Raw genomic sequence first — 13,016 nt, forward strand, 5'->3', positions numbered from 1 at the left:
GGCTCAAAAAAACTGACCTGTGCAAAATTCCAGCTCAATCGAACTTAATTGGGGTTGAAACCCTTCAAAGCTTCAATTTTTTTACCCTCAAAAAACACTAAAGTAGGGAGGGCCAAAAGAAATCGGAAAATGCATAAAACTTCGAAATCTGGTTCTACCTCGAAAACATTTTTTGGTCAGAACCGACTTTAAAATTTCAAAAATCACCAAACCAAAAGAAAGCCGGAAAATGGAAATTTTAATTTTGATGCTAAATGACTTTGAAATGCATGAAACTTCGAGATGTGGTGTTATCTTAAAAAACATGTTTAACTTAAAATCGACTTTCTGGCATTTCGGCCGTGATCGACCGGAAAACCAAAAAGTCCCATAAAGTTTATTTTTGGCCAAAAAAATGTTTTTTCGAGTTACACCAGATTCCGACGTTTTAGGCATTTTTAAGTCATTTGGCATCAAAATTAAAATTTGGATATCTCCGATTTCCTTAGGATATTTTTTGAAGTGAAAAACCAGAAACTTTGAGCGCTTTGAGACACCCCTAAATCAAGCCCGATTAAGCTGAAATTTGGCACAGGTCAGTTTTTTCGGGTGAATCTACAAAATGTATATGGTTGGTTTTCGAAATTCGACATAACCCATTTGGCTGTCACCCTTACATACATACATATAGAGTTTTTAATAAAATATTTATTTCATTTCTGTGGATTTGAAAGCAATATTCAAAAAAAAAATATAAAATTCCAAAACAAATTGCCAGTAACAGAAAAAAAATGTCAAAATGATTGACTGAGATAATCCAGGCATTTGCAAAAATTTATCATTTTTTAAGCGTATTCTAAAATCTATTTTTTTTCCTTTGAATATTAAATAAATAATTGATGCTTGGCCTGGTTGCAAGTCTCATTTCTAAAATTTGGCTCGCTTGTTGAAAATGCAGCAGTGGATTAAAAAACAAAATAAAAAATGTCATAACTACTTCTGACATCACTGTAGGAAGTTTTCAGGTTTTTCACATTAAAGATTTTTATCTTTTAAGTTACTTACTAACAGAAATAACGTTCATTCTTTTCTATTTAAATTTCCTTTCTAATTTCCTCAGAATTTCCACTTTTTATCCAAAGGGGAAAAATTAACAATAGCAATAACAAACCTACCACAACTATCCTAAAGTTTTCCGGAAAAATGTACAATGTTTTCAATAAGTTCTTACTTCTTTTCAAAAGTCAGCCCTCGACTTTCTAATACTAGAGCTGATAAAACAAAAAAAAAGCATTTTTAGATAAAGCGACCCCAAAATAGTCAAAATCAGCTCCAAATTCAGTTACAGTAAACTTTGTTAGGTACAGTGAAAATCTTTGTTATTCATAAGAAAAACATGTTCACTACTTTTTTCATCCTTCCGCACACTTTACTCAAAGTGGCCCTCATGGAATTCACAACTGTGGCTCGATACTCGACCTGACCACTTCCAACGGACAGGGCGGTGTGCCTCTTGCACCAAGCCAAGAATAGATCGCGCGGATGTCCCAACGAAATATCCCCGTTGTAAAGAAGATGAATGATGCAGAAGCGTAACGGGGGGTGGAAGGGTTGTTAAGGGGAGTAGGGAGACCGTTTAGTAGTTAGTCGTCATTTGGATAACTTAACGGCTGGTTGTTTTTACAACATGTCGCTTTGTAAGTTCAACATGCCAACAGAAAACAGACAGGCGATGTGGATCCCATTCTTCCGATACTTACTACCTACTATAGCTAGAGGAATCAATTAATCTTTTCCCCTTTAGTGATCGCGGATCGAATCCCAATGGAACTAACAGTAGGAAAGTGAGCGAGAAAATTTAAACCCTGGGGTGACTTGATTCCTCAGCTGTATCTCGTAGCAGAAATCTTTTACAAAGAACAAATTATTGTTCTTAAAAAATGTACCAAATGGAGCAAAACAACTATGCTGTTTGCTCGAGAAAGGGACTGGCCAATTTGTTTTTTTTTGTCCTACACGGATTTTTTTTATATTTATAGGATTCGAAAAAACAAGGTTTAGTTATTTCTAAGTTTGCTCAAGTATTATACTTCAATCAAAACATACTCTCTTGAGTCATTCCTTCCATCTCTGTAGCCGTCGAAAACTGTTTTTAAAAATTCGATATCAAATCAAATCAAGTATCTTCTTAAAAAAATGATTTGAATCAAGAAATCTAAGGTTTTGGCGGACAAAAACTTTGGTTAAAAAAAATGAAAGGCTTGTGTAAAGGGTGATACGGTCAAAATTTGGTCAATATCAACTTGACGTAATTCTTTCGATTTTGCATTTAAAAAACATGAACACCCCTCATTTTGAAGGTGTGTGTGTGTGTGTAGAATGTTGCTCCTATTTTGATTTTGGAATTCACTCTTCAGTTGTCGAAATGCCGTCCAAGGAAGAAGAGCAGCGTATCAAAGTTTTGCTCGCGCATCGCGAAAATCCGAGCTGCTCGCACGCAAAGCTGGAAAAATTGCTAAAAGTTGCCAAATCGACTGTTACAAATGTAATTAAAGTGTTTGGGGAACGTTTGTTGACAGCCAAGAAGTCTGGATCGGGGGGAAATCGAAAATCGGAAGCCGCTGAGACGACAAAAAGAGTTGCCGGTAGCTTCAAGCGAAACCCTCTCCGAGATGCCGCAAATAAGCTGGGTGTATCGTCTACAACCGTGCATCGAGCCAAAAAACAAGCCGGACTATCGACTCACAAGAAGGTAGTGACTCCAAATCGCGTTGATAAACAAAATACGACGGCCAAAGCGCGATCCCGGAGGCTGTACACGACGATGCTGACGAAGTTTGACTGCGTGGTAATGGACGACGAAACCTACGTCAAAGCCGATTACAAGTAGGTTCCGGGACAGGAGTTTTATACGGCAAAAGGAAGGGGAAAGGTAGCAGATATTTTCACATGAAACTGACAAAGTTCGCGAAGAAATATCTGGTTTGGCAAGCCATCTGTACCTGTGGCTTGAAAATCGGCATTTTCATAGCTTCCGGGACTGTCAACCAAGAAATTTACGTGAAAAAGTGTTTGAATAAACGTCTGCTGCCTTTCCTGAAGAAACACGGTTGTTCCGTACTGTTTGGGCCGGATTTGACATCTTTCCATTACGGTAAAAAGGCTATGGAGTAGTACGCCGCCAACAACGTGCAGGTGGTTCCCAAGGACAAGAACCCTCCCAACACGCCAGAGCTCCGCCCAATTGAGAAATACTGGGCTATTGTCAAGCGGAACTTAAAGAAGACCAAAAAAACTGCTAAGGACGAGCAGCAGTTCAAGGCAAACTGGCTTTCTGCGGCGAAGAAGGTGGAAAAGGTGGCTATACAAAATCTAATGGCAGGGGTTAAGCGTAAGGCCCGGCAATTCGGATTTGGAAAAGCGGAAGCTTAACTGAATATTGTTCCTGAATTTTATACTAATTCAACTTGAAAAAGAAATTTAATTTGATTTTTTAAATAGGGGAGATGGGGGCATAATGGCCACCTTAAGGAAAACGGTTATTTAACCATAGAAAATAGCTATAATATGGAGGTTACATTAATGTTTCGTGTTCAGACACTTGAAACGCCTATTCCCTAACGAGCTGAAACGTGAAAAACTAGATGAAAACGTTAAAAAATGCATTTTAAAAAAATTTTCCAAAAGCTGAAAACCAGCCACTGTGGAGGCGTAATGAGATCCCTCCCTGAGGCAGTATGAGCACCATTAATCAGGGCAAGATGTGCGTTTTCTGCCGGGGAATCTAGCAGCGAATTCAATTCGAAGAAGTCAGGTGAGTCGTAGATTCATCAAACAAAGCAATAACAAAAGAATCTAGGTCTGTTTGTAGAATACAAACAATTCACGCACGCTCATACATTGCTTTGTTCGGAGGATGATGCTACTAGCCGTATAATGTAACAATAAAAAAATCGATCATGAATTGTAAATGGAAAAAAATCACCTCGAACAGAAATCTAACGCTAGTCTTTTGATTAACTCTCCGACACCTTACCAATAGGCTAAATCGTCGGATGAAAACTAGTCAAGGTGTGGCGCTATAAATCAATTTTAATTCGCTGCTAGATTCTACGGCAGAAAATGCTCAATATACCTCGATAATATGGTGCTCTATATGCCCCTAGTCAACAAATTTAAGTAAAAACGTGTTTTAAAATTGATAAGAGTAAAAAATCAAAAATTTTATGATAGTAAAAATTGAGAAACAATGTGTACATCATGTTGCAGTGCGTGCATTATAGATCAAGGTTATTTTAAGATCATAAGAGCTTATTTCGTGGTGTTCAAAAATTATAATATTTTCGTAACTTGAGAACCAAGCCAGTTTTTTTAAAATATCTCTGTAAAGATGATAAGGAGATTCCTTTTTTTGTGAAAAATTAATACTATAGGAAGTACGAAACAAATCCTTATGAAAATTTATTTAAGAAAATACGTACTTTCGTAGAAAAGAGTAGTGCTCATTATGCCCTGGGTGCTCGTTATGCCCTCATCTCCCCTAAACGATTTCACCGATTTACACGCGTTTTCCCTTGACCAAATTTTGACCGTATCAACCTTTATACATATACTAGCTGATTTTACCCGGCTATGCTCGGGTTCACATAAAACATACATAAAAATGAGTCGTTTGACTTTTAGAATTTTTATGTTTAACTATATCATTATAAGCAATTTTGCGCATCTTTGGCCATTGTTCAGTTTTTTATTGAGATTATTCACTGTGTTTATCGTTTTCATATTATAGAAAAGCTTAAAGGTATGAGCTTTAAATTAAAAGACATAAAAAATAATTTCCCTTGAAAGCTTATTCATCATGATAAACATTTTTTTCATCCACCATTTTTTAGGAAGCTTGAAAAGATTTGGACTTTTATTTGTTATCTTCAAATGATCAAATGGTTTTGATATCTTTCCCATCCTGCCTCTAATAAAAATCTCTTTTGAATATCATTCCACTTTTCAAGACGGATGATCTCCCTGTACAATGGTATATTAGACCTTTATCTACTTTGAAATTTCTAAACAAACATCCGAATCTGGTCAAACCATGTTGAAGACATTGCATGTTTTTAACTATTTGTGTATTTTTTTCGCTTTTTAATTTCACACTGTTTGATGAGTACTTGGTCTTAAATGTGAAAGTTCCAGATTAAGTTTTTTGAAGTTTTTGAAAACAAACCTCCTCTGAACCGAAGTAACCATTCTTATTTTATATGTGAGTAACATTTCAATGTTCCAATTCTTGGACATTCATCCCATTAATGCTTGTGAAGTGTGTGTGATCAATTTTAAAGTTCATGTGTTTAAATTCGCAGTACTAAACGGTTCTACTATAAGTTTTATCTAAATTGGATGGTAGAATTGAACAAATTGACTCAAAAGTTATGAATTGGCCAAAGAAATAGAACTGCATAAAACTGAAAACCTCAGATTTAATTAATAAAAGTTTCATGTAATGGATTTGTTTCCAACGGAACCAAAAGTTTTTCCAGATAATACACGATTAATTTTCTAATCCCCCGTTAAAATTCCCCGAAGGCTATTAAAGCGTTGAAATCGAGGCCTTCAACTTATAACTCTGAATCTTATTATTAGAATCTTTCTCTATGAGAGATTCTAAAAACTCGACAATAGTTGGTTCATAAAAGCTGGAATTTATGAAAATCGGTTCATTCAGCTGAAAAAGTCAATTCACTGTTCACTGTTCAGTTCACTGTATATTTATGTAGACTCTCAAATTCTATTCAATATATTTCTAACAGGCTAGTTGTATTTTTCAATCCAGAATGTAGGCACATTATTGCATTCAAATATCTCCTACCAGTACCACGTGCTTAGAACAGAAGAAGGAATAAAAATACCCGCCAAAATTCCCCCTTTCAAATTTTCAATGATCAGCAAGCTTTGATTTGCTTTCCAGTTTACGTGAACTTTGAATGGTCGTTGGAGTCGTTGCTAATGCTCGGCCCATAATGATGGTGAAAAAAAAACCCCGCCAAAGGAAACGAAAATCGGCTGCCAAAATGAGTGCCATGACTTTTGGTTCGTGTGAATAAAATAGAACGTTGTATGGGAGGGTCCCTTTTCTTAAGTGGGAGGGGCTCAAAACTATTACTAAAACCTTACCATGGTCCAAACACATAACTGTACCAAATTTCAGGCTGATCGGTTAAGCGATGTGGATTTGTATAAGGTGCATACAAACAAACATATATAGTCCAACTCATCTTTATATATTAGAAAGAAGAAGATACCTTATTTCTCGGATGACAAATGAATGTTTTTTCAGAGCAATATTAACATTGATATTCAAGACGACCTTCGAACAGAAATAAAAGATATGAAAAATTAAAAACAGTAGTAATTCTGTCTTCGAACTAAGTTTCATTTAAATTTTATGATGTTTCTTTGGTTTAAAACTCCAATGAAAATGGAAGTTGAAAATATTTTGTAGATTGAATCGTAATGTGTTGCATTTCTAATGTTGACGCCTAGCGTTAGTAATCTTATATTTAGTATTTTGCAATAACAGCACATAAAACTCACACCAATCTAATAAAGAAATCAAGTTTCGTGAAATAAAATTGTGTGACACTCTAACTGAACTGATTTGACTTCAGTGTTCTGTTCGGTTATGAGGAAGAGAGTGCGTTATTGAGGTGTGAAAAATGATCCGCTAAGCATAAACAGATAGTGTTCAGTGTGTAGAAGACTGAGGCGTGAAAGATTACTGAAAAACAAACGCCTATCGCGCGACGGACGTCTGGTTGCGTCGTCGTCGGTGGGTCGGTGTCCCTCGGGATCAGTGCAGTGGCGTTCTGTCTGAGCCACATCAGTCAGCCAGATTGGTTAAACAGAAGAGCAGACCAAAATAAAAAAAAAAAATAAAACTAAAACGTGCGTGCTTGGCCTGGCCTTTATGCTGCATTTGGGGAAGTGATGATGGACTTCCAAATAGCCATGCAACAACGGCTACAGTTTCATCAACAACAACAGCAACAACGCCAGCAGCAGATGTCTTCCCCTCGTCCTGTTGGCGTCGGGATGGCATGCTACACGGTGCCAGAATGCACTGGTGATGGCGAAGGTGACGACGACGATGCGGAAGACAAGTGGAACGGTGGAACCTTCACAACAAGCACCACAACAACGACGACGACGGAGGACGATTTTGACGACGATACACCGGTAACGTCTCCGGCAGCCACGATTGGAGCCTACCATCCACCACCGGGCAATGGACCTCCGCAGCTGGGATACTTTGTGCCGCTTACACCTGTCTTCTTTCGGAGTCCACAGTTTAGGAAGAGGTAGGTCGTCACACACCTGCAGAACGTTGCTTTACGTGCTAGGTAGAACCACGTAGAACATGCAAAATAATCCAAAAAATTAATTGCACTGACAAGCGAAAAAATTCGATGCTTTTCCATTACTAACGCATATTTCACTTTTTTTCTTTCATTATAATATTATAACTTTTAGGCTATTGTGTAAACTTACAATGATGAACATTTCATCTGATCTTCCTAGTTAGATCTGGCGTTGGAACAGCGCAATGAATCAAATTCAAATCATAGATATAGATAGATAGTTGTTTTGGTGTTTGTATTTGAAATTGTATTTGTTGCAATATTCCTCCACTATCTTGGGTCATTTACAAATTATTTAAATATTTTATTTTATAAATTTACTGCAATCAACCTTGAATTAAGAACCGTTTCATTATTGAATCAATCATAATTTTTCAAAACTTCTATCGTGGGTCGCAATTTAACCCAAAACATTATTAGTCAAATTGGTCATTTTGAACTCCATCGAACACCCAAATATCTATGTAGGGGGAAGTGTTCCTATATGACAAATTTTATTGATAGACTTAGTAAAAAAAAAAAGATTAAAAATTCAAAAAAGGGTTCGAACGATTTTATTTAAATACAAACAACAACAAACGAACGAACAAAAAAGTTAATGGTTTTTCTTCCTAATTCAGTTGAAAACCAAAAAATCAACAAATGAGCTTTCAGCAAAGCTGTAAATCTCGCGTGAGCTTTCATTACGTCGTATGAAACATTTAGTGAATTCACAGAAAACTGCTGCTAAAGTTATCAAAACAACTGTAGCCTGGACCACATATAGAATATGTTGTCCAGGCTACAAATATTCTAAATGGAAAGAAGTTGCGACTGATTTATGTCAGTTTTTGCATTTTTTCGTAATAAAACTGTTTGTTTACATTTTGTTTCATACGACGTGATGAAAGCTCACGCGAGAAATGATTAGGTATTAGAATAAGAGACGGGTTTTAAATGCTCATATCAGTCAGGTTAAATGTCTTAAAAATAGTTAAACCATTTAAATTTATGCTTTTTATTTTCGAAACTTTAATTTTACGCTCTTACAGTGAGAAAAGATAAGCTTAATATGGATCTGATGAAAATATCATATCAACAAAATATTACTATGAAAAGGCATCCCTTATTTAGTATATTTTATGCCAAAGAATTTGTGATATCACTCATTTTAGTGGTTTTGTGCCAACGTAAGAACTTATACTACACATATAATATACGGCGTATTACAGGACACAACACTTGACGTTCTTACTAACATAAAAGGATTTAAAATTACTTTTCTTGTCGACCGGTTTCGGGCTCGATGTTGCCCATCTACAGGACGATGTCCGACTGGTTACTCAAAAGAAAAACACTAACACAGCTTCATACTACCGCATAGTATTCGTCGAAGGATGGTCATATCATTTTTGGTTGGCCAAGTTGAAAAGAGGCGATATGATTGGCGGGTCGTCCTCGTTCATTAAAGGCCTCTCAGAAGTTGTTATAAACATGGATTCCCAGGCATTTAAATGTGACGCTTTGCGTATACATTTTTCGAATCTAACCTTTTCCCAATCTATAGAGTGGTTAGATTCCGATGCGTGGGCGGCTACGCTGGATTCGTTGGTTTTGTTATTGTCCACAGCGTTTTTATGTTCTTTTATTCGTGTTTTAAATTTTCGTCTTGTCTGGCCAATAGAAACTGCTGGACAAGTCTCACACGGAATCTCGTAAATTCCGGATCTTTCTTCCGGTGGGACTTTGTCTTTCAGTGACACCAACCGATCTTTTAAGGTGTTGGAGCTTTTGTATGCAACTTTCAAACCATGGTTAGAGAGAATCTTTCGAATATCGTTAGTCAGTAGTGGGAAGAACGGCAAACTGACTCTTTGAGATTCTTCTTTTTCTGGTTTGAAGGTGGTTGCATTAGCCCGGAACTTTTTCCTCTCGTGTTTGCGAAGAATCTTATGAACAAATTCTTTGTCGTATCCATTCAGATTTGCAGCCGATAAAATTTTTTCTTTTTCATTGTTAAACTCACTGGTTTCCATAGGTATGTTGTATAAACGATGAGCCATGGAGTGAAACGCAGCTTGTTTTTGAGCACCGAAGTGATTGGAGTCTGCTGTTATGTAGCGATCGGTGGATGTTGGTTTTCTGTAGATCCCAAATTTCACCGTGCTATCATCTTTCCTAGAGATTAACAAATCGAGGAATGGAAGTTTTCCATCTATTTCTTTCTCCACGGTAAGTTTTATCGAACTGTGTTGACAGTTCAACAGCTCCAGGGTTTGTGAGAGATATCGTTCTTTGACCGTGGCGAAAGATCCTCTCAACATGTTGATCGAGGAAGCAAACATCGCAAGGCAAAAAGTAGCGCTCCTGATGGGTGAAGTAAAATTAGAAAGAAAATTTCTAGTACCGAATCCAAAAGTAGCTTCACTTTACTGCCTCCCAAAAATTCATAAGAATCCCGTTGCCATGAGACCCATTTCCTCGAACATATGCACTCCAACCGAAAAAATGGCAGCTTGGTTGGTCGAGGAAATGAGAAAATACCCAGTAAAACATGGAAAAAGTGTCAAGAATTCGGTGGAGCTAGTTGAAAAATTGAAAAACTTCAAAGTGCGTCGAGGAGAAATCTTAGTCTCGTTTGACGTCTCCGCACTCTTTCCTAGCGTCCCCATTCCTGACGCCTTGCGCAGCCTACGTAGACACCTAGAACGACGCCGAGCACCACCAAACAACATAGAAGCGTACGTGATCGTAGCTGAGGTTTGTATGAACCAAAACTTCTTCCTATTCCGGGGTAAGTTCTATAAGCAAACCTTCGGACTAAGCATGGGGAGCAAACTTTCCCCTTTGCTAGCTGAATTGTTTATGAGCGATTTTGAACACGACCTCGAAAAAAGCGAAAAACTTTTCCCCCGAGTTTGGTGGCGATATGTAGATGACATCTTCGCCACGGTCAAAGAACGATATCTCTCACAAACCCTGGAGCTGTTGAACTGTCAACACAGTTCGATAAAATTTACCGTGGAGAAAGAAATAGATGGAAAACTTCCATTCCTCGATTTGTTAATCTCTAGGAAAGATGATAGCACGGTGAAATTTGGGATCTACAGAAAACCAACATCCACCGATCGCTACATAACAGCAGACTCCAATCACTTCGGTGCTCAAAAACAAGCTGCGTTTCACTCCATGGCTCATCGTTTATACAACATACCTATGGAAACCAGTGAGTTTAACAATGAAAAAGAAAAAATTTTATCGGCTGCAAATCTGAATGGATACGACAAAGAATTTGTTCATAAGATTCTTCGCAAACACGAGAGGAAAAAGTTCCGGGCTAATGCAACCACCTTCAAACCAGAAAAAGAAGAATCTCAAAGAGTCAGTTTGCCGTTCTTCCCACTACTGACTAACGATATTCGAAAGATTCTCTCTAACCATGGTTTGAAAGTTGCATACAAAAGCTCCAACACCTTAAAAGATCGGTTGGTGTCACTGAAAGACAAAGTCCCACCGGAAGAAAGATCCGGAATTTACGAGATTCCGTGTGAGACTTGTCCAGCAGTTTCTATTGGCCAGACAAGACGAAAATTTAAAACACGAATAAAAGAACATAAAAACGCTGTGGACAATAACAAAACCAACGAATCCAGCGTAGCCGCCCACGCATCGGAATCTAACCACTCTATAGATTGGGAAAAGGTTAGATTCAAAAAATGTATACGCAAAGCGTCACATTTAAATGCCTGGGAATCCATGTTTATAACAACTTCTGAGAGGCCTTTAATGAACGAGGACGACCCGCCAATCATATCGCCTCTTTTCAACTTGGCCAACCAAAAATGATATGACCATCCTTCGACGAATACTATGCGGTAGTATGAAGCTGTGTTAGTGTTTTTCTTTTGAGTAACCAGTCGGACATCGTCCTGTAGATGGGCAACATCGAGCCCGAAACCGGTCGACAAGAAAGGTAATTTTAAATCCTTTTATGTTAGTAAGAACGTCAAGTGTTGTGTCCTGTAATACGCCGTATATTATATGTGTAATTTGTGATATCTTGAACTTTGTTGAAATTTCAGTATTGACGCATGCTTCTTATGAGTTTCTACCATTTTGACAAAACTCCTTAGCTATATCAGCTATATCACGTCTTGTCTGCAACTCCGATTCTCTACCTCCCCGTGGTGCTAGCTGGGGTGCGAGCAACCTAAGCGGAGATCGAGTACCCAACCCCGGTGGATGCTTTGGTCGCATGCAGACTGAGTTAGGGGGCTTCGTACGCGTCTGTTCTCCAGGTCAGGGCGGCGTGCGAAGTGCAACAACGTCCTGGTGGTGTTCGGGACCCAAAACAGCAACATCACGACGGTCCTCCTGCGAGATAGTGGGGTTAACTGCGGGCCTTGCGAGCCCGTGACTACAAAAAACATAAGCAACGAACAACAAATTTCGGATGGAAATCGGCAAAGACCCACGCGACGAAAAGGGACTAGCGATTGGAAACTTGGAACATGGAACTGCCGATCTCTAAATCCAACGAATTGAAGAGCCGCAAATTCGACATCGTAGCGCTGCAGGAGGTATGCTGGAAGGGCTCCACGGTACGAACGTACCCAGATGGTCGTGCCATCTACCAGAGCTGCGGCAACACACACGAGCTTGGAACAGCTTTTATAGTGATGGGAAAGATGCAAAAGCGCGTGATCGGGTGGTGGGCGATCAACTCACGAATGTGCCGGTTGGGAATCAAGGGCCGGTTCTTCAACATCAGCATCATCAACGTGCACAGCCCTCACCTCGGAAGTACCGGTGACGAGAAAGACGAATTCTACGCGCAGCTGGAGTGTGAATACGACCGTTGCCCAAAACATGATATCAAGATCGTCATCGGGGATTTCAATGCTCAGGTCGGCCAGGAGGAGGAAATCAAACCGACAATTGGAAGGTTCAGTGCGCACCAGCTGACCAACGAAAACGGCCTCAGACTTATTGATTTCGCCGCCTCCAAACGAATGGCCGTACGTAGTACCTTTTTCCAGCACCGCCTCCCACACAAGTACACCTGGAGATCACCGTACCAAACTCAATCACAGATCGACCACGTTTTATTCGACAGCCGGCACTTCTCGGACATCATCGACGTCGGATCCTGTCGTAGCGCCAACATCGAGTCGGACAATTATCTGGTGATGGTGAAAATGCGCCCAAAACTCTCCGTAGTGAACAACACGCGAAACCGGCGCCCGCCTCGGTTAAATATCGCGCGACTGAAGCAACCTGAGGTCGCGGCAGACTACGCGCAATCGGTCGAGGCAGCGCTGCCGACAGAGGGCGAGCTTGACGAAGCCCCTCTCGAGGACTGTTGGGATACTATCAAGACAGCCATCAACAGTGCTGCGGAGAACGTCATCGGTTATGTGGAGCGATCTCGACGGAACGACTGGTTCGACGAGGAGTGTAAGAGGGTGATGGACGAAGAGAATGCCGCGCGGGCGGCAGTAGTGCAAAGAGGCACCCGTCGAAATGTGGAAAATCACCGACAGCGGAAGAGGCAGCGAGTCCGACTTTTCCAGGAGAAAAAGCGCCGCCTGGAGGAGGAGGAGCTCGAGGAGCTAGAGCAGCTGCATCGTTCCCAAGAAACAC

At 39.5% G+C, this 13,016-nt stretch overlaps 1 protein-coding gene across 7 annotated transcripts in view; it reads left to right on the plus strand.

Moving 5' to 3' along the window:
* The window catches only part of LOC129758043 (tight junction protein ZO-1), a 145,548-nt gene that overhangs the window by 30,440 nt on the left and 102,092 nt on the right, over positions 1-13,016 (plus strand). For 4 of the 7 annotated variants that reach the window (XM_055755472.1, XM_055755467.1, XM_055755469.1 and 1 more), the window contains exon 1: positions 6,585-7,334. The exons of 1 other annotated variant lie outside the window; for it this stretch is intronic. In XM_055755472.1, coding sequence (XP_055611447.1) covers positions 6,964-7,334 — 371 coding nt within the window. In that variant the 5' untranslated portion in view covers positions 6,585-6,963. Of the gene's footprint in view, positions 1-6,583; positions 7,335-13,016 lie in introns of those variants that run through there. 2 more of the 7 variants (XM_055755466.1, XM_055755470.1) reach the window with 1 other exon arrangement.

The sequence above is a fragment of the Uranotaenia lowii genome, chromosome 3 (assembly GCF_029784155.1).
Source record: "Uranotaenia lowii strain MFRU-FL chromosome 3, ASM2978415v1, whole genome shotgun sequence".
NCBI lineage: Eukaryota > Metazoa > Arthropoda > Insecta > Diptera > Culicidae > Uranotaenia > Uranotaenia lowii.